Source organism: Vanrija pseudolonga, chromosome 1, assembly GCF_020906515.1.
Source record: "Vanrija pseudolonga chromosome 1, complete sequence".
Lineage (NCBI taxonomy): Eukaryota > Fungi > Basidiomycota > Tremellomycetes > Trichosporonales > Trichosporonaceae > Vanrija > Vanrija pseudolonga.
The window spans coordinates 749,410-767,713 of NC_085849.1; the positions used below are offsets into that span (position 1 = coordinate 749,410).

General features: G+C 61.5%; 11 protein-coding genes across 11 annotated transcripts; 5 read left to right on the plus strand and 6 right to left on the minus strand.

The window, feature by feature from the left end:
* Positions 1-31: 31 nt before the first annotated feature.
* Positions 32-1,289, minus strand: Crls1 (Cardiolipin synthase (CMP-forming); the record flags this gene model as incomplete). Its single annotated transcript, XM_062766739.1, has 8 exons — positions 32-158; positions 206-300; positions 343-411; positions 457-542; positions 580-706; positions 748-936; positions 984-995; positions 1,251-1,289. 8 exons carry the CDS (start codon positions 1,287-1,289, stop codon positions 59-61), a joined length of 717 nt encoding a protein of 238 aa, XP_062622723.1. The 3' UTR covers positions 32-58.
* Positions 1,290-1,565: 276 nt separating this feature from the next.
* SPBC582.10c (putative ATP-dependent helicasec) lies at positions 1,566-4,687 on the plus strand (the record flags this gene model as incomplete). The annotated part of the gene is made up of 11 exons (XM_062766740.1): positions 1,566-2,474; positions 2,527-2,621; positions 2,665-2,774; positions 2,816-3,301; positions 3,337-3,458; positions 3,500-3,569; positions 3,613-3,781; positions 3,828-4,075; positions 4,111-4,273; positions 4,311-4,405; positions 4,442-4,687. 11 exons carry the CDS (start codon positions 1,566-1,568, stop codon positions 4,576-4,578), a joined length of 2,604 nt encoding a protein of 867 aa, XP_062622724.1. The 3' UTR covers positions 4,579-4,687.
* Positions 4,688-4,806: 119 nt separating this feature from the next.
* MP3 (putative steroid-binding protein 3) lies at positions 4,807-6,090 on the plus strand. The gene is made up of 5 exons (XM_062766741.1): positions 4,807-5,059; positions 5,098-5,145; positions 5,245-5,416; positions 5,608-5,708; positions 5,846-6,090. The coding sequence occupies exons 1-5, from the start codon at positions 4,868-4,870 to the stop codon at positions 5,876-5,878; spliced, it is 546 nt and encodes a 181-aa protein (XP_062622725.1). The 5' UTR covers positions 4,807-4,867; the 3' UTR covers positions 5,879-6,090.
* Positions 6,091-6,392: 302 nt separating this feature from the next.
* On the plus strand, positions 6,393-7,019 carry LOC62_01G000317 (uncharacterized protein). Its single transcript, XM_062766742.1, has 4 exons — positions 6,393-6,557; positions 6,716-6,734; positions 6,814-6,914; positions 6,986-7,019. The coding sequence occupies exons 1-4, from the start codon at positions 6,448-6,450 to the stop codon at positions 6,999-7,001; spliced, it is 246 nt and encodes an 81-aa protein (XP_062622726.1). The 5' UTR covers positions 6,393-6,447; the 3' UTR covers positions 7,002-7,019.
* A 461-nt stretch (positions 7,020-7,480) lies between these two features.
* On the plus strand, positions 7,481-8,554 carry LOC62_01G000318 (uncharacterized protein; the record flags this gene model as incomplete). Its single annotated transcript, XM_062766743.1, has 2 exons — positions 7,481-8,328; positions 8,389-8,554. 2 exons carry the CDS (start codon positions 7,481-7,483, stop codon positions 8,525-8,527), a joined length of 987 nt encoding a protein of 328 aa, XP_062622727.1. The 3' UTR covers positions 8,528-8,554.
* Positions 8,555-8,758: 204 nt separating this feature from the next.
* Pole3 (DNA polymerase epsilon subunit 3) lies at positions 8,759-9,614 on the minus strand (the record flags this gene model as incomplete). The annotated part of the gene is made up of 5 exons (XM_062766744.1): positions 8,759-8,994; positions 9,049-9,176; positions 9,221-9,227; positions 9,271-9,349; positions 9,456-9,614. 5 exons carry the CDS (start codon positions 9,612-9,614, stop codon positions 8,759-8,761), a joined length of 609 nt encoding a protein of 202 aa, XP_062622728.1.
* Positions 9,615-9,870: 256 nt separating this feature from the next.
* Positions 9,871-10,758, minus strand: yos1 (Protein transport protein yos1). The gene is made up of 4 exons (XM_062766745.1): positions 10,514-10,758; positions 10,141-10,296; positions 10,062-10,089; positions 9,871-10,004 (listed from the first exon to the last, which is right to left on the minus strand). Exons 1-4 carry the CDS (start codon positions 10,602-10,604, stop codon positions 9,977-9,979), a joined length of 303 nt encoding a protein of 100 aa, XP_062622729.1. The 5' UTR covers positions 10,605-10,758; the 3' UTR covers positions 9,871-9,976.
* Positions 10,759-10,906: 148 nt separating this feature from the next.
* On the minus strand, positions 10,907-12,702 carry DNAJB4 (DnaJ subfamily B member 4). The gene is made up of 4 exons (XM_062766746.1): positions 12,503-12,702; positions 12,319-12,447; positions 11,960-12,147; positions 10,907-11,907 (listed from the first exon to the last, which is right to left on the minus strand). Exons 1-4 carry the CDS (start codon positions 12,527-12,529, stop codon positions 11,103-11,105), a joined length of 1,149 nt encoding a protein of 382 aa, XP_062622730.1. The 5' UTR covers positions 12,530-12,702; the 3' UTR covers positions 10,907-11,102.
* A 620-nt stretch (positions 12,703-13,322) lies between these two features.
* On the plus strand, positions 13,323-14,320 carry LOC62_01G000322 (uncharacterized protein; the record flags this gene model as incomplete). The annotated part of the gene is made up of 3 exons (XM_062766747.1): positions 13,323-13,362; positions 13,539-13,867; positions 14,234-14,320. 3 exons carry the CDS (start codon positions 13,323-13,325, stop codon positions 14,318-14,320), a joined length of 456 nt encoding a protein of 151 aa, XP_062622731.1.
* Positions 14,321-14,370: 50 nt separating this feature from the next.
* pop3 (Target of rapamycin complex subunit wat1) lies at positions 14,371-15,849 on the minus strand. The gene is made up of 7 exons (XM_062766748.1): positions 15,697-15,849; positions 15,569-15,642; positions 15,449-15,519; positions 15,253-15,399; positions 14,666-15,200; positions 14,564-14,615; positions 14,371-14,515 (listed from the first exon to the last, which is right to left on the minus strand). The coding sequence occupies exons 1-7, from the start codon at positions 15,806-15,808 to the stop codon at positions 14,490-14,492; spliced, it is 1,017 nt and encodes a 338-aa protein (XP_062622732.1). The 5' UTR covers positions 15,809-15,849; the 3' UTR covers positions 14,371-14,489.
* A 545-nt stretch (positions 15,850-16,394) lies between these two features.
* Positions 16,395-17,698, minus strand: rpp0 (60S acidic ribosomal protein P0). The gene is made up of 3 exons (XM_062766749.1): positions 17,523-17,698; positions 16,748-17,466; positions 16,395-16,558 (listed from the first exon to the last, which is right to left on the minus strand). Exons 1-3 carry the CDS (start codon positions 17,587-17,589, stop codon positions 16,403-16,405), a joined length of 942 nt encoding a protein of 313 aa, XP_062622733.1. The 5' UTR covers positions 17,590-17,698; the 3' UTR covers positions 16,395-16,402.
* Positions 17,699-18,304: the final 606 nt, after the last annotated feature.

Genomic DNA, 18,304 nt, shown 5'->3' on the forward strand with positions numbered 1-18,304 from the left:
TGACACACAGCCACCATTCATCCACTCAGAACTCTATGTATCCCTCTATGCATGCATGCTACAGCTTCTTCTTCGCTCCTGGAGGCTTCAAGAACTTGTATCCTGACGCTCCAACGTAGCTAAAGCCGCTCCAAATCGTGGTGACGGCCACAGTCCATCTGAGGCGGGGGTCAGTGTTTGATAACGGCGATCGTGATCGACGTACTGCAAGGCCTGGAGAATGCCGTCCATGGGGAACGCCGTGACCATTGGAGAGATCGTTGTGATGCCCATGAGGAGTAGCTGGAGAGCCGTGTTGATCTGTAGAGTTGTTAGCAGGCAAATGTGGGAAGCTCAACTCACCTTGCTGATCTGAGTCGGCTGGACCTCTGCTGAGGGCATTGAGACGTCAAAGTAGCGTTTTAGAGTGCGCTGCAAGGTGTCAGATGAGGACGCAGTAGCGCAATCTGTACACACTGGTGGAGGAATCGACTGGTAGCGAAGGTAGAACGCCCACAACGAAAGAGCAAGGTCGCGCCCGAAGATGATGACCGCGAGGGGGACTGGCAGGTCAGAGACGAACTTCGGAGGTGCACCTACGAGGGAGAAGACCCTTGTAGGTCAATGTCACGACCAGCGTGGTCATGAGCGCCTTGTCGGCCATGGGGTCGAGGATGGAGCCCAGCACAGACTTCTGGTTCCACCGCCGGGCAAGGAAGCCGTCAAGCTGGCAAGTCAGCATTGGTCCAGTGTCAATAGTTTACCTACCCAATCTGTGAAGCCTCCAACAACAAGGATACCAGTTGCAAGCTCAAAGTGGCCCTCGACGATCGCGTACCCGAGGAAGGGGCATGCCGCGATACGCGCCAATGTCAACGCATTGGGGAGGGTGTATGGCGACTCGTGCAGCTCGGTAACTTCTTCCGTCCCCTTCTTTGCGGGCTCTGTTGATAACGGCTGGACGCGTGTCAGAAGGACCCAATGCCTATCGGGGTAGTACCCACCTCCTTCGCTTTCTGTGGGGCAGCCGGTGATCCCTTAGTGGAGTTGTTTGCCCTTGGGGTCGAGGAGAAGTTTCGTGTGCCGAGCAGGCGCAACGACAACGATTGTAATGGCGAGATTGTATGCCTTGGTTTTCTTGTCGCCGGGGCCAGTGCGCTTGTTTCTGGACGAAATGCTAATGTTGAGCGAGCTCGTCCGAGCAGGGGCCCACGTCGGAGAAGTGGTTGAACGTGCCGTGAGGACGTCGCCGCACGGTCGAACAGTCCCACCGATACCCGGGGAATGCCCAGGAATATAGTCGTGGACATGATATGCTTGTATGCTAGATGCAAGCACCCAAGAATGAGCTATGATCGCGATGAAGGAGGCTCAAAAGATCAGAAGAGGACGCGGTCCCTCCCCCCCCATCCTGACGTACCGGGGCGCCGACTTTGTGTTGATCACGTGATTCACCTCCACTTTGCGCTCGCACCCAGTCCAAGCCAAGTCGGTGTCAACAAAACAAAGCCACCGGGCGACCAGCCCCACATTGCGCGGCCCTTGGACACTTATCACAATCAACCACCACAACGACGACTACGACCATGAGTCAAGGGTCTTCATTCAGAAAGCGGTTCGACCCGTACGCCGACCTTGTCGACATTACCGCATCGCCAAAGTTTGTCGCACCCACGCCGAGAAACCATCGATCGCACCACGAGATTGTGTCTTTAGTGTCCGACTCTGAAGACGACGACGATGAAACACAAAGATCGGCGTCTCAGCGATCGTCGCGACCTGGCCCTCCTCCTGCTGCTCCCTTGGTGTCGTCGAGGGGCGCAAACAGAGGAGGCGCCATGCCGCCGCCCGCGACAACGGCGGCGGCTGCTTCGCGTGACGAGTTTGGTGACCATGCGTTTGGTGCTAGCATTCTCAAACCACAAAGACCTCAAGCAGCGACACCCAGAAAGAAGGCGAATGGGCCACCTTCCCTCGTATATCAACCACCCACTGCATCCCAGCCCCAACAATCCACTTCATCCTTCAGCAGCTTCATCAAACCTTCAAAAGGCTTCGCTCAACCTCAGAGCAACAACATGTCGTCCCCCTTCAACAACCAGGCTGACGGAGGAGGTTACCAGAACGGCTGGCCGTCATGGGCATTGAAACCGGGAGCCATAGCATCTCTTCCTTCCTCGTCTAGCATCGCCTCGAGTCCAGACCCGGAGCGCGAGAAGGAAGAGGTTGAGGAGAATGGCGAGAACTTTGACCTCGACCAGGCCAAGATCACCGCCGAGGACTTCCAGCGTCACATTGGGGACGCCGACGAGCAGATGCGCGACCTGCTCGCTGGGGCTGTGGGTGATGGGGAGGACGAGGAGTCTCGCGAGCCAGGTGACGACATCATCGAAGGCTTCGCGGACAACATCAAGCTCATGCCACACCAAGTCCGCGGTGTCAAGTGGATGCGGGACCGTGAGAAGGGAAGAAAGTATGGTGGCATCCTGGCCGACGTGAGTTGGGGAAGGCGTGGTTGCCGGAGGGGGAACTGACACGCTTCCTCAGGACATGGGTCTCGGTAAGACTGTGCAGACGCTCGCTCGCATTGTCGAGGGCCAGCGTACTGCCGCCGAGAAGAAGGTGTACAAGGGAGGAACTCTGTGAGTTGGATTATTGGTACCCGAGCTGCAACTGACCCTACAGGATCATTGCACCTCTCGCCGTTATGGACCAGTGGGCGAATGAGTGCAAGAGCAAGACTCAGCCAGGACTACTCAAGGTCAAGACACACCATGGCGCTTCGCGAACAAAGTGTAAGCAGGGTCGCTGAAGTCGAGTTCTGACAATGTCACAGCTGGCAAGGAGCTTGAGAAGTTTGATGTTGTCATCACCACGTATGACATCCTCCGCGCCGAGTACAATGCCGTTCAGAAGAAGAAGGCCAAGCCTGTGAACAGCAGCGATAGCGATAGCGACGCTCCGAAGAAGCGGAAGCCCAAGCCCAAGGCTGCGCCGGGCAGTCTCTTCGACGTCAAGTGGTACCGCGTGGTCGTTGACGAGGCGCAAAACATCAAGAACCACAAGACCCAGACGGCCAAGGCCGCAGTTGAACTACGTGCCAAGTACCGGTGGTGTCTCACGGGTACACCCATCCAGAACAATGTTGAAGAGCTCTACTCCCTCTTCAAGTTCCTTCGCGCTCGGCCCCTGGACGACTGGCAGACCTTCAAGGAGCGTATCTCGTCACAGGTGAAGGAAGGCCGCACGGGTATTGCTATGAAGCGACTGCACATCATCTTGAAGTCGATCATGCTTCGACGGACCAAGAACGCGACCATTGGTGGGTGCGTTTATTGGGTTCCCGCTGACCTCCAGATGGCAAGCCGATTCTCAACCTTCCGGCGCGCAATGTCAATGTTGTTGAGTGCCAGTTTGATGCCGATGAGCAGGCCTTCTACGATGCTCTCGAGCACAAGACCAACTTAACCATGAACCGGGTAGGTAGCTGTGCTCCCGAAAAGCCGTTCTGACCTATCAGTACCTGCGAAGTGGCACCGCCATGTCCAACTACACGTCGGTTCTTAGCATGCTCTTGCGTCTGCGTCAAGGTGCGTAGATGACGTGTTACGAGGGTCCCCGCTGACGCCTCAGCTTGTGACCACCCCGCACTTGTCACCAAGAGCCTTGCCCTCGACAAGGACGCTCTGGACCCTGAGCCAGAGAAGCCCGAGGGTGTGGACAAGGACACGGCTGACCTCGTGGACATGTTTGCCAGGACTGGCATCATCACTGAGGCCAAGTGCGAGATCTGCTTCGTGGTGTGAGCTTGCTGGAGTTTGTGACGTTTCAGCAGCTGACACACTCAGCCTCGAGGATCAGACCAAGTCACAATGCCCTGATTGTTGGGACATTACTCGCAGGTCCAGGGAGAAGTCTGTCGAACCTGGAGACCTCCCCCCGTCGAGTGCCAAGATTCGCAAGATGCTCGAGCTGCTCAACGAAATCGACGAGAGGAGTCAGCAGAAGGAGAAGACGATCATCTTCTCGCAATTCACCAGCTTCCTGGATATCATTGAGCCGTTCCTGCGCGATGCTGGTATCCCCCACGTGCGATGTGAGTACTTGGTACTGGGTTTGGTTGACGATCAGACGACGGATCGCTCCGAGCCGATCAGCGTGAGGAAGTCCTGAACAAGATTCGCACCTCCAAGACTGTGAGGGTCATCCTCATCTCGTTCAAGGCCGGCAGCACAGGTCTCAACCTGACGTGCTGCAACAATGTCATCTTGATGGATCTGTGGTGGAACCCAGCGTGAGTTTACATGGCGATTTGAGGTCTAACTCTTCAGTCTCGAGGACCAGGCGTTTGACCGTGCCCACCGACTCGGCCAGAAGCTCGATGTGCATATCCACAAGCTGACCATTGCGGAGACTGTCGAGAATCGTGGGTAGGACTACAATGTACATGCTCACCCACCAGGCATTCTTCAACTGCAAGACTCGAAGCGCGAGCTCGCCAACGCTGCGCTGTCGGGCACGGGCGTCAAGAACATGAAGCTGTCCATGGCCGACATTCTCAAGCTGTTCCAGCGTTCCACTCACGACGAGGACGACTAGCCAGCTTGCCAGCTTGCCTGTGTTTATTTCTTTTCTCTATCGTATCGTATCCGTTCCCAACATTGCATGGCACCCACGACTCTGCCATGCATAGATGTAAAGTGTAGACATGTAGATTGCCGTGGAGGCGTCATGGAAGGAAGGCCATGACTTCGGCCGCCACTGAGCCTCAATCTCGGAGACTATAAAGCCGGGTAAACCGGCGGCGAGGGCCTGCATGATGCCGTGGTCATTTGTCACCTCATCAGCCGGCGCACGCACGCTTCTTGTTGTTCTCGCACCAGTCCTCATGGGCATTCTCGACACGCTCACCTCTACCCCCGCACTCGTCGCCGGCGCCCTCGGCCTCTCCGCGTACCTGTACACCAAGACCCGCGCAGCCCCGCCAGTCTCTGCCGCCAACGCCGCCGCCGCAGCAGCTGCCCCTCCCCAAAAGCCAAAGTCTTCCGAGCCTGAACCAGCCGGCGCCAAAGTCGCAGCAGTAAGCGTGGTCGAGATTGTTGACTTCTGACACTCTAGTCTGCATCCATCATGTCGTCTCCTGCCGCCGACCTCGCCCCGCCCAAGGTGAGTCGCGGAGCTGCTGAGCGCTGCTGGGGGGCTTGGCATCGCGCATCGCACCGCCCCATTGTCCCCATCGTACCTCCCCCCCACTGACAACTCCAGGACGACCCCATCTCCGTCGCCGAGCTCGCCAAATTCGACGGCTCGGACCCCTCCAAGCCCATCTACGTCGCGATCAAGGGCCGCGTGTACGACGTGTCGGCCAAGACGGAGATGTACGGCAAGGGCTCGGGGTACAATGTGTTTGCCGGCAAGGATGCGTCGCGGGGATTGGGTGAGTGTGGTGGCGGCGGCGGCGGCGCTGTGAGGCGAGGTGCTGGCATTAAGCACCGGGGCGAGCAGGGCGTAGCTACTCGGCGCTCGAGAGGCCCGAGCTGGCTCGCTCGCTAGACGAGCCCGGATGGTGGCCCCCGGCGCCGAGCCCGAGCACCGACCCGTCAAACCAGAACGTCGCTCACACCGCAGGCATGTCGTCGCTCGACGCAAAGGACGCCGTGGCCGACTACTCGACCCTCACCGAGGCGCAGCGCAAGACGCTCGACCAGTGGGACTCGTTCTTTGCCAAGGTGGGTTGGGTGGAGAGAGTGGCGAGGGGTCAGTCGGGGTGATGGCGTTGCCCCCCATCGGCCCATCACATGGCTGCCATCGCATTGCACGATGGCCCAGAGCCTGCTCCAAACAAGACCCCCGCTAACACGTGCAGCGCTACAACGTCGTCGGCAAAGTCGTGCCGTAGTGCCTATTGCCGTGCCAAGACTCTCGACAACAACTAATAGTTTCTAGGTGTGATGCAGGTGTGAGCAGCAACGACCGCATGGTGCTGGCGCACAGAGCAGAGAGAAGCAGTGCCTGCAGCTTATCGCGTCGTCCGCGAGAGCGTAAATGCGCGCGGAAAAGCGCGCAGTGAGGAGCCGTTCGGCGCTTCGGCGCCTTTGCGTCGAGCTCGTGGGGTGCTGCGCGCTGGCCATTGGGTACGCGTGTGCGTAGAGCGTGCAGCAGAGCTGTGGCGCTGAGCAGAGCTGCTCGCCCACCCGCTCACCCATCAACCGCCGCAGCGGCCAAATCACGCGCGCATCGCCCTGTGCACGGACGCGCACGGGGCGTGGAGGGACGATGGGGCGTGGGCCGCCGCCAGGCAGGCAGGTAGGCAGGCAGGCAGGCAGGCGGCAGGCGCCGTTTTCTCGCGGAGGGAAGGTGGTGCTGCACATTACCAGCTAGCTCCTCCTCACTACTACTACTTATCACTCTCTCGACGACACCGCGCCCACGGCCAGCCCAGCCACGCCCCACCACCACCCACACACCATGTCGTACGCGCCGCAGCAACCGCAGGGATACTACAACGGCCAGCCGCCGTACACGCCCCAGACGGGCTTTGCGCCGCCCCCGCAAGGGCAGTACCCATACAACCCGGGGTGAGTGGGCCGGGGTGGGCGGCGGCGAGGGAGCGAAGGACGCCGAACGAGGAATGCTTCGGCGCGGCGCGGGGCGGGGCTGGGAGCAACTCCTCCGCTCGAAGGCCCTCGTCGATACCATCACCGCCACCGACACACACCGCTGACACGACCCGCAGCATGCAGCCCCAGCCGCAGGTACGCTGATCGATCGCCGACGAGTGGCCGGCTCCCCCCGGCCCACCCACCCCGACCCCGCTCACCCAACCTCCCCCAGGTCGTCGTCATCCAGCAGGAGCAGCAGCGCCCGTCGGCGGCGTCGCAGGCAGGCTGTCTCGGCCTGGGCATGGGCCTGTGCTGCTGCCTCGAGTGCTGCGCGTGCGACGAGTTGTGCTGCTAGGTGTGTGTGTGCGTGCGTAGGGGGCAGCGGCGTATCGCTGACTCTACAGCTCGACCGTGGCATGATGATGGTGTTGATAGAGCGAATGATGATGGACGGATGCACTATATTCGTCGGTCGTTGTCGTCGTGGTTTGTGGCGTCAGTGGCTCCCGTGAGCGACCTTCCCTGCGTCTTCTGAAGTCATGTCGGTCGGCTTTCCCGTGTCCTCCTCCCTTGTTCGGCGCGGCGATTGTCAACAACGCCAGTCATGCCTACTTCCCATCAGCGCCGTATCGTGCCATTTGTTTTATTGTCCACCAGCCGGCCTGCGGCCTCCGGGTGCGCAGCAGCAGCGAGAGCCAAGCCTGCCTGCTCAGGGCGAGGTGGCGGCGGCGCTTGAGGGTCCTCGGCGCGCGCGGCGCGACAACGAAGACAGAGTCGAGGGCGTCGGCTGCCGGGCGTCGTCGTCTACGGCTCGCTCGCAGTTGGAGTCGCGATGCAAGCAAAGTCAGTAGTCAGCTCGCTCGCTCACTAGCTTGTTGTTGCTCCTCTCCATCGCTGACATGATCTCGCCGGCGCCGCCGTCGCCCCCTCCTGCGGGGAGGAGCAGCAGCGCGTACGCCGCCGTGGGCGACGTGTACGCCGAGTACGACGCGAGCAGCTCTTCGCGGCCCGTGACGGCGGCGAGCTCGCACTCGGCATACACGCACTCGACGTCGCCGCCGACGTCGACGACGCAGACGCACGCGCATCCGCCCGGCGATGGCAGCAATCCGCACACACACACGCACTACCACCTCGTCGAGCCGCCGCTCATCACGCCGCCCGACCCCGAGCCGGGCCTGCAGCAGCAGCAGGACGCAGCCGTGACCGGCCTCGGGCTCGACCTCGGCGAGCCGCTAGAGTACGGCGTGGACCTCCCGCGCCGCAGCTTCGAGTTCCCGCCGCGCAACCACGCCGACATCGCCATGCCCAAGGAGGAGGACTGGGCGGCCCAGCAGGGCCTGTACGCTTCCTTGGTGGAGGCGGAGGACGTTGCCGCTGCCGCTGCCGTTGCCGTTGCCGCCTCGCCCCGGTCGTTTGGCGCCGTCACTACGCCCCCGAGCGCACGGCGCAGGAGCCTGCAGCCGCAGCCGCGCGATAGCGAGTACTCCCTCGCCCACATTGAGCCCATCGCGTTTCCTGTCCCCACCGTCATGAGCGCGTACGGCCGCCAGCCCACGAGCCCGGGATACCCCACCCGCCTGCCGCCCGCGCCGTACACCGCACCCTCGAGCCCGGGATACTCTCGCCGTGAGCCGCTCGCGCCGGCACCCATGCCCCCCAGCCCGGGCTACTCAAGGCGCGAGCCGCTCGCTCCTGCGCCTATGCCCCCAAGTCCCCAGCGAGCAATGTACCCTCCGCCAGCACAGTGAGTTGCCCTCCTAGTCTCAGTTCTCAGCGGGGCTCGCTAACGCTCGCCCTTCCCCAGAATAACCACCCAGCCCACGGCCACGGCCCGGATGGACGTCCGCACATCGCAGCACTCGGCGTCGGGCAGGCTCAACGCCCGGGTCGACACTCCGGCGGGGCAGGTCAAGGTCCGCGGCTGCTTCTGTTGTCTCCGCTAGGAGGGAGGGTCTGATCTAGGTCTGTAGGGTTCATGCCATGTACAATGTATACAGCGACTGTGTCGCGGGGTGGGGTGGGGGTAGTGAGACGTGACAGCGAGGTGGCGAGGCCGGCGAGACGATCCGCGAGCCACGTAAGAAAACGCCTCGAAGACGTCGAGAGGGGGCAAGTGGCCTCCTGTGCTGGCCGAGCTGTGCCGCTTGATGGCAACAGCTTTCTCGCGCTCCCACCTATGCCTCGTCCTCGACCTCGTCGGCGTCGTCACCCTCCTCGCCGCCCTCCTCATCCTCCTCCTCGTCACCCTCGCCCTCCTCACCCTCCTCGCCGTCGTCGCCCTCATCTCCATCCCCAGCCATGCTGACGTCCCCCTCGCCGTCCGCGGCACTCTTACGCCGGCCCTTGCCGCGTCCGGGACCGGGGGGCTTGGCCTTGGCCGCCTTGGTCGCGGCGAGGTTCTGCCTGTATGCTGGGGGGGGTCAGCCACACACTACAACGCGCCCACAACGCTCTCCCTACCCACCCTGAAGCTCCTGCTCGAGCAGCGGGACAAGCGCGTCCGCCGGGCCAAAGTCCAGCTCGGTGATGGCCTTGAGCACGTCCGACGCCGTGACCGACTTGCCCGACCGCGAGAGGGCCTGGTCGTGCGCGCTGGGGAGTCAGCAGGTGGCTCACCGTCCGACGACGACACATACGTCGCGGCTGCATTGTCAGCGGGGTCCAGAACACAAACGAGCCAACTCACTCAGGTACGAGATGAACAGCGTCGACGAGCGCATCAGCGCGTGCACGACGTCCTGCTGCATCTTGACATTGTCTGGGATCTGCGCGGTGCGTGTGAGCAAACGCGGCGCGGCGCGGGTCACGCGGCGCAGCTGGTGGACTCCGGACTCCGACCTCCAGCTGTGCGCACACCCACACACGACTCACCGAGCCCTTGGCCAGCTTGGTCAAGCTCGTCTTGGGCAGCTCGAGGTCCGCGATCGTGGTGGCGAACTGGCGCTGCTGCGCGCCGGCAGGCGAAGGCGGCGCGTCCGGTGCGCTGGGTGCGCCGGCGCGCGCGGGCGGTTGGGGCGCTTTTGGTGCCATTGTGGTTGGGGTGGTGGTGGGGAGGTGGTGGGGAGAGAGAGTGACAACGAGTTGTTGTGTTCGCGTTCGTGCTGCGGCGGCGTAATTTCGGACGCGGCGCGTCGCGTGGTGACGGGTGGTGGTGGTGTATGGTGGGAAGTCACTCCGCCGCCCAGTCTGCCCTCCCTTTCTGCTTCCTCGCTGTAGCCTCCCAACCGCACCACATGCACACCCTCGCTGACATCGCCGCCTGCTCTGCACGCACTGCGCGCACACGGATGGACGTAATAATGCATATGAATTAGACTCTGCCGCCGTCCGCGTCCTCGGCCTCCTCCTCCTCGTCTACACTTCCCTCCTCCGGCTCCGCCTCTGCCACCACCTCATGGGATAATGATCAGATACAGGATCCTGCAGGTCAGCAAGCACGAGCGCCAAACTGCGCCAAACTGCGCTAACTCGACTTACACAAACGCGTTCACGACGATCAGCGGCACTGCGCGTAGTGTCAGTGGAGCCCGTAACGAACAAGTCCACGCCCACTCACACCGCATCAAGGTTCGCACCGCGCTGATCAAGTTCACAACCTTAGCCTTGAGGCTCACGCCTTCGGGGCTATCAAAGCCCTGGTTGCCGCCGTATGCGTCGGGCGTGGCGCCGAAGCCCGAGTTGGCCGTTGCTGGGGCCTTGGCGGACCATCCGACTGTGGGCCGAGCGCGCGAGCGGAGCGAGTACGCGAGGGAGCAAGGATGTAAGCACAGGCGAGACACCAATAAAACAAGGTAATCGTCGACCGTAGAGCAGGTCGAGAGTGTGATGGCGGTGGCGATCAGCAGACAGACGAAGAGACATCAGAGAAAGTCGCAAGAAAGACAACGTCAGCTCGTTCGTTCCCCGCCCCACACCAACGCGCTACCCACTCTTCGCCAAAAAGCGCTCCTCGTTCAAAATCGCAATCGCGTTGGTGAGCAGCAGCGCCGCGTAGAAGACGTTGCCGAGGAAGCCGAACATGGTGGTGGGTGGGGAGGGGTGGTGAAGAGGAAGGCTGAGGGCGGGAGACGCGGGGGTCTTGCAGTCGAATGTAGCGCTGCCGGTGGTAGGCTTCTCGCGCTGCTCGTGTAGTGGCCGCGCTGGCGGTGCTGTGAGTTGTTGTGGAGAGTGGACGAATGCAACGAATCTATCCAACAAAGTCTGACGAGTGCGCGCTCAACATCGTGCTGGACGACACGCGATCGACGTCAGGTAAACGTGGCGAACACGTGACACGGCTCGAACTGACTGAATCGCCATCTGCAACCGCGCTCCTCTCTCCGCATTCATACACTTTGTTCATGCTTCAATGTGGTACATAATACCAGCTGCGCGCGCGCGTCGCACACACGCGCTCGCGGCGCAGCCAGTTCCTTGAATTCTAAGTGGCGGTCGTGCCGGCCCGACAGATTATGCTGGGTGGGATACCCGCGATGCTAGAGGGTGCAGGGGGGTGCAGGCGGTGTTTTGGCTGGCTGCTTAACCGAGGACCTTGCGGAGGGCCTCCTTCTGCGGGGCGGTGAGGGTGCGCGGGAAGACGACGTTCCACTTGACGATAAGGTCGCCCTTGCGCTTGACGCTCGCCGCCTTGGAAACGGGCATGCCCTCGCCCGTCACGCGCGTCTCGTATCCGGGCGAGATGATCTCGCCGGCCGGCAGCGACACGTTTATCCTGCGCCCGTCGAGCGTCTCGACCTCCTTGGTGATTGATCCGCCGCCGTCGGGGCCGAGCAGCGCCTGCGAGAGGGTAATGTTGAGCTTGACGATGATGTCGTCGTCGACGCGCTCGAACCGCGGGTGGGGCTTCTCCTCGACGACAAAGGTCACGGTCTGCGCCTGGCCGTACTCGTCCTCGTTGCCTGCAGACGCAAACTTGATCTTGGTGCCCTTCTTCCATCCAGGCTTGTAGGCGACCTCGAGAATCTTCTCTTCGGTCGAGCCGGAACGCAGGTGGCGCGTGATCTTGAGGCGCTTGGTGCCGCCCTTGTACAGCTCCTCGAGCGAGAGGGCGAGGGGCTTGACAACCTCTCCGGGGGGAGGAGGGGGCTTCTCAGGCTCGGCAGCGCCGAATCCGCCAGGCATGCCGCCCATGCCGCCCATGCCACCCATACCGCCGCCCATGCCGGGGAATCCACCGCCGCCACCGCCGAACGACGAGTAGCCACCTCCGCCGGGGAAGCCGCCACCACCGCGCGACGAGCGCATACGGGGTCCACCGCCGCCGCCGCCGAACGAGGCGTACTCGTCTCCGCCGCCGCCGCCGCCCATGGACGAGAAGAATGCGCTGGAAATGTCAGTATATTTGCTCTCGTTGCCTGCCACACACTCCGACTCACTTGAAAATGTCATTGGGGTCCGTGGCGTGGTACGAGAAGCCGCCGCCGCCACCGCCGGCGCCTGGGAATCCGCCCGCGCCAAAGCCGCTACCGTTGGGGGCTCCGCCGCCCTTGAGGCCGTCCTCGCCAAACTGGTCGTAGACGGACTTCTTGTTGGGGTCCGAGAGAACCTCGTAGGCCTCGCCGATCTGGGCATGTCAGTGTCGTGTTCGTCGCTCGGTGTGCCGAAGGCGGTTGTGGGCGCCAAGTAGCGAGCGGTCCGAGCCCCAGCCGGTCGTCCGACCCCGAGCCGAGGTCTACGCTGCCAGCCGAGAGCAACCTTCACCGTCCTCCGGTAACTCGTCCCATTTCCAACGAACCTTTTTGAATTTCTCCTCGGCAGCCGCGCGCTTGTCGCCGGGGTTCTTGTCCGGGTGCCACTTGAGCGACTCCTTGCGGTACGCTTTTTTGATGTCGGCCTCGGAGGCGTCCTTGGATAGTCCCAGGACCTGTGGATGTCAGTGTGGGTACTGGGTGTCGACGGATGCGCAGGCCTCTTCTCACCTTGTAGTACTCGGTATTGTTGACCATGGTTTGATGTCAATTAATGTGATGAGGGGTTGGTGCTGGTGCGTGACTGCGCAGCAGGTGGTGATGTGGTGGTGATGGATGGGGGTGTGTTGCAAGAGAGAGAGAGAGAGAGAAGTGCGAGATGGTAGGATCTGTGTGTGTGCAGAAGAGTAGTCGCGATGGAGGGTGATGAGGGGAGGGAGGTGGGTGTCGACGGGGTTGCTGGAGGTGATCCGCTTCCCTCCGTGCCGTGTGAGAGACGGCTCTGGTCGCAATCCCGTTCAGTGACGACAACCTTCGCGCACTTGCCAGTGTGTGCTGGAAAGAACCTAACGAATGTTCCTGACGACGGAATCAACTTCCTAATGCCCTTCTTGTTGAATACGGGCCAACTGAAACCCCGTCCTAATCCATACTCACTCAGGGAAGACGGTGCCTTGTGCGCGTCTGTGCATGACGTCGTGGGCAAGTGCAGGCAGGTAGGCAGACGAGCAGAAGGACGTAGAAGTGCATGGTGATGAACGCGTCGCCAACCTACAACGAGCGAGAGTGATCATGGCAGACGACTGCAAGGTGGGAGCTAGGCTAGCTTGACCCTTGGGAGATGGAAGATGACCAACTCCACGTGTATGCCCACCATGATCTAGTGGCTCGGCGGTTCCCTATCTGACACGGAATGCACTTGCGTTCCAGCTGTCTTCCTCGGTCGGTGGTCACCCGCGACCAGAACGCGTCTTCGCTGCGCACGGTCCACTCCGATGAACGAGGGCACACCGAGCCATCAGCAGCTCCATGCTGCTTGCACTCACCGGCCATGGGTGAATACACTGTACTAGGCCCGTGCACGGGCCCCGGTGAATGACAGCAGAGAAAGTGGCAGTTCAAGGGGAACGGGGGGAAATGTAGCTGATGATCGATGAGGTGCTGATCGGCGACGAGGGCGTCCTCGACGGCGTGGAGCTCGCGTCAGCTGGCCTCGAGCACTTCTTCTCTCTCTCTGTCACCCTCGTCTAACCGCTCACCCCTCCAGCCGAGAACAACACCCGCACCCTCCTCCTCGCGCTGAGGCCGTGCAGCGCCGAGGACGCAGTGGACCAGTTCGACGCGCAAGGCATCCGCGAGATGGGCCGCGACGTGCTCGCCCTCGCGACGCATAACCTCGCGCAGGCGAACATCCGTTTCGCGACCAGCGCGCACATGATCCGCTTCGGGGCAGCCGAGGTCGGCTTCTCGTCTTTCCCCGCGCACCCGTGGCCCGGCGAGCTCGACGACGTGCAGTCGCGCGCGTGGGACCTCCTCGCTGTCGTCTCCAACTCAGGCCTGACGGTCGACCTGGACTCGCTGCGCGAGATCACGACCGTGCTCGGCGCGAATGGCGGGCTGGTCGCTGTCATACAGGATACCGGCACCACTACGTACTACAGCGCGTAGGAGATCGCCGCCGCGCTCGACATCCTCGTCGCCTGCAAGGAGGAGCTGGATCCAGCGTTCGAGTTCGGAAGTTCAAGGGGCGGCATCATACAGGGCTCCATCCGGAATGTCTTCGCGAACGCGCTCGCCGACCTCCAGGCCAACGCCCCGCCCGCCGCTCGCACCGTGCTCGCCCCCCGCTGGGCCTACCACTACATGTACCGCAGCTTCAAGGCGTCTATGACCCCTGAAAATGACTGGCCGAGCTACTTTCCACCTCCTATGACTCCTGATATCTTAATGCTAACGCCATAGCGAGCGTCTGAAGACATCGGTGACATGGACGATGACGAGGGCGGCAACGACACGATCGCCGCCGCCGAGGGCGCCGACAACGCCTAAACCGACACAAGACCACATCGCAGCAACGACCGACATTCATCCCACCCCCATTCCTATTACGCGTGCATACAGGCCACTATGAATGAATAAATGGTACAAGGCCACCACGAATGCTGGCAGCCACAGTGGCAGGCGGCGAATTTGCTTCCGCGCCACACTCGTCCCCCTCTCATGTGAGGTTGATGTCGTTGAGGGCTACTGCATTAGCGCTTGACCCAAGTCCGCGACGACCGCCTAACTTACCGACAGAGACTGTCGCACGATGATGGCCTTCATATCCCCTAACCGTCTCGCCCTGGGCAGCGCGTCAGCAACCATTTCCCCCACGAGACCACCCCAACTCACCGTGGCCAAGTCCCAGAGTCTCGCCGCGTGGTCAGAGCTCGCAGTGACAAGATACGCCGAGTCTGCGCTGAACGCCGCGTCCCACACCCAGCGCTGGTGGCCCTCGAGCGTCCGCTCAAGCGTGTACTCGTAGTCCTTTGTGCTCCATAGCTTGACGGTTGTGTCGGCGCTGCAGGTGGCGAGGTGGCGCGTATCCGGCGACAGGAGACAGCGCGTGACGTACTTGTTGTGCGCAACAAAGCTCGTCACCGGCACGAGGTTGGTGCTGTCCGCGCCGCCCTGGATACGCCAGACGAACACGGTGCCCAGGTTGTTGCCGGCCACGAGCGTCCCGCCGTCCGACGCAATCGACACGCTGCGAATCGGCACGTCCTCGGCCGGCACGAGCTCGTGCGTACACGTGTTCTCGCCCAGGTCCCAGATCTTGACGCTGCCCAGCTGGTCGCAGCTGATCAGCTCGCCCTGGTTCGGGTGGATGACCACGTCGTTGACCATCGTCCCCTCGTGCTTGTACGTGCGCTGCACCTGGCCTGTTCTGCGGGCACTGTCAGCAGGCGGGCCTGTTGGCTCCCACACGCCCGACCCACCTCGTGTCCCACACCTTGACTGTCCCGTCCTCGCTGCCAGTCACAATCCACTTTCCGGCTGCAGAGTACTGTAGCGCCGTGACGTTGGCCGTGTGGCCTTCGAGCTGCATGATTGGCGAGTTGGAGAGCGACGGGATGTCCCATATCCTGGGGCTGTCAGCATGCCGTTCTGTCCCCAGACACAACTGCTACACACCTAACGCTCGCGTTGCCCGCGGCAGCGAGGTACGTCTTATCCGGGCTAATCGCGAGCCGATTGACCTGCTTCTGTGGGTCCGTCAGCCGCTGGCCGCTTACTGTGCAACACCATACGCACCCATTGCGGCGGCATCGTGATCTGGCGGTAACAGATACCGCTCCATGCCTCCCAGAAGCGGATCGTGTGGTCGTCTGGTGGCGGGTCAGCACGCCGCACCCCAACAAGCCGGGCACACAACAACTCACACCCTGCAGTACACAGCACGACGCTCATCTCGGCGGCCTGCTGTGATGGCGAGTCGGACGCATATTGTGTCGCCTGGGCTGGTGGCGCCGCCTGCTGCGTCGCGGCGGGCATGGTGTTCGGAGCGGACGATGTGAGCCTGGTTGGAACAAGTCTGTTGGGGAGCAGTGAGTCGCTCGAGATTGTTCTGACGTTGATGGTCGGCGGTGGTGGCGGCGTCATGGCGGGAGTATATTGTGGGTAGGCCGTTGGTGGCACGAAGCAACAAGTTGAGCGAGACAAGAATACCTTCAACAACGCCCATGCATATGTTTCTGCCTTATCTATGCACTCGACAAGCTCTGGCCATACCACTCAGTGGCAAATCAGCGCCGACTTGCACAGACTGCACCCCCATCGGGTATCAGGCGACGCACAATGAGAAGGGCGCGCCGCCTTGTGTTTTGCCATTGTCTCGATTGGCGTGGCCTGGCGCCGTAGTGCAGCGCCGTGTAGTTAGTACCTGCAGCCTGACGCATGGTGAGCAGGGCTTGCACGCATGGACCGTTCTCTGCGCCCCGATACGTAGAGATCTACAAGCTCGCGTGATCACAATCCCTCAACGGGCCCAACACGACTCTACGCGATAAAGACACTCCCCCACAGTCCTAAGAAAAGTGCATGCTATACCTAGATACAACACACAGGGTGGCGTCAAACGCGACACGCTTAGTCGAAGAGACCGAAGCCCATGTCGTCGTCGGACTCCTCCTTCTCCTCCTCCTTGGCGGCGGCGGGGGCAGCCTCGGCGGCGCCACCAGCAGCGGCGGCAGCGGGGGCGGCGGCAACGGCGAAGGCCTCGGGGTTGGCAAGGTACTCTTTGATCTGTAATTGTCAGCCTGGCCCTCGATTTGGAGATGAGGAAGAAGAGGGATAGGTAGCGTCGATTTCAGAATGAACATATCTGCCTGCCGCCTGCGGTGAAGCCGGGCAATGCAATAAGTAATCTCCAGTAGAATAAGAAAGATTCACATCACAAGAAGAGGGGGAAGGGCACACAACAAGAGTACTCACCTTGGCCGACTCCTCGAACTCGTAGTCGGTGGCGATCGAGATGGCGAGGAGGTTCTTGTACGAGTTGACAAGCGAGTGGGCGACCGAGGCAATGGTGGGGAAGCCAATGGCGAGCGAGAGGGCGGCAACGGTCTTGATACCCGACGAGAACTGGTCAATGAGGGTCGACTCCTCAATGTCAAGGACCGAGGGGGGGAAGACGGTGCCGTTGTCGTAGACCTGAACAACGCTCATGCCGTAGGTGAAGGGCGAGATGTTGAGCATGTTAAGGAGGGTAGCCTCCGAAGAGCCGACCTTGGTGCCGTTGGTAACGACCTGGACGTCGTTGACAATCTCAATGGTACCACGGGCAATCTTGGTGGGGATACCGAGAGCCTGGAAGAACGAGGTCTTTCCGGGCTCCATGCCGGTGTTACCAGCAGGGACGAAGACGTCGGTGGTGGCAATGGCACCGGCACGAGCGGGGGCGGCGACCTTGTTCGAGACAATGGTCTCACGGACGTCCTTGAGGTCACCCTTGGTGAAGACGAAGCCGATGTTGCCCTTGACGAAGGGGAGGATCTTCTCGTACTGGGGGAACTCCGAAAGGATGGTGCGGAGGGCACGGCGGACCATGGTGTTCTTGCCCATGAGGACGACCGACTCGCCGCGGAGCGACTGACGGATACCGTGGCACTGCTGCGACGAGACGTTGTCGATGTTGACAATGAAGAGCGAGGCTGGGGGTGATGTTAGGACATGGTCTCGTCGTCGTCGTCGATGCAGTAGCACTCACGGAACTCCTCAATGAGAGCACGGAGCTTCACGAAGTAAGCCTCCTTCTGAGCACGAGTGGCACCCATTGTGAAAAGTTTTTGGGGTTGGTGGTGGGGGGTTGTTGAAGAGGGTCGTAGAGTGTCTCCCAAGTGATCTCGCTGTTGAGATCAGAAGGCTGTTTAAAGACTGGGTTGAGGAGCAACAAGGCGATGGCGACGACGAGAAAAGAGGTCGCGAGGGCGCGAGCGAGCGAGCAGCCAGCAGCAGGCCAGCACCCAGCACCCAGGCCACTCTCACTGCACGGACCCGAAAATCGAGTTTCAGGCACGACCAGGATTGTCCACGTGGCGGAAATTGTTTGAATCGCCGAGGTGGCATTCTGACTCCGTCGTGATTTCAGCAAGGTGACTACTACGGAGTTGGTGGTAGGCTCGTCGCGACTGATCGGGGCGAGACGACCACCACACTTCGACACAGACGACCTCATCGCACCTAACAAACTCAACGCCGATACAATAACACACGGCCGGCATCTCACGGCCACACCCAGGACTCGCAGCCGCCGACCCACACTTCCCCAGCCATAGCGTCACGACAGCACTCGTGAGGCGGGAGCGGGCGCGATGCTCGTGCCTCTCGTCCTCAGAAACATTGTGCTTCCTTACCTGAGGAGCACGCCAGCGGCAGCGGCAGCAGCAGCGACACAGGCCTTCTCCACGACAAGTACAAGTCGACGAGCGGCTGAAGCTGTCGCCGCGCTCGGCGAGCAGCTCGATGACCCCTTCAGGCAGGCAAGGCCGT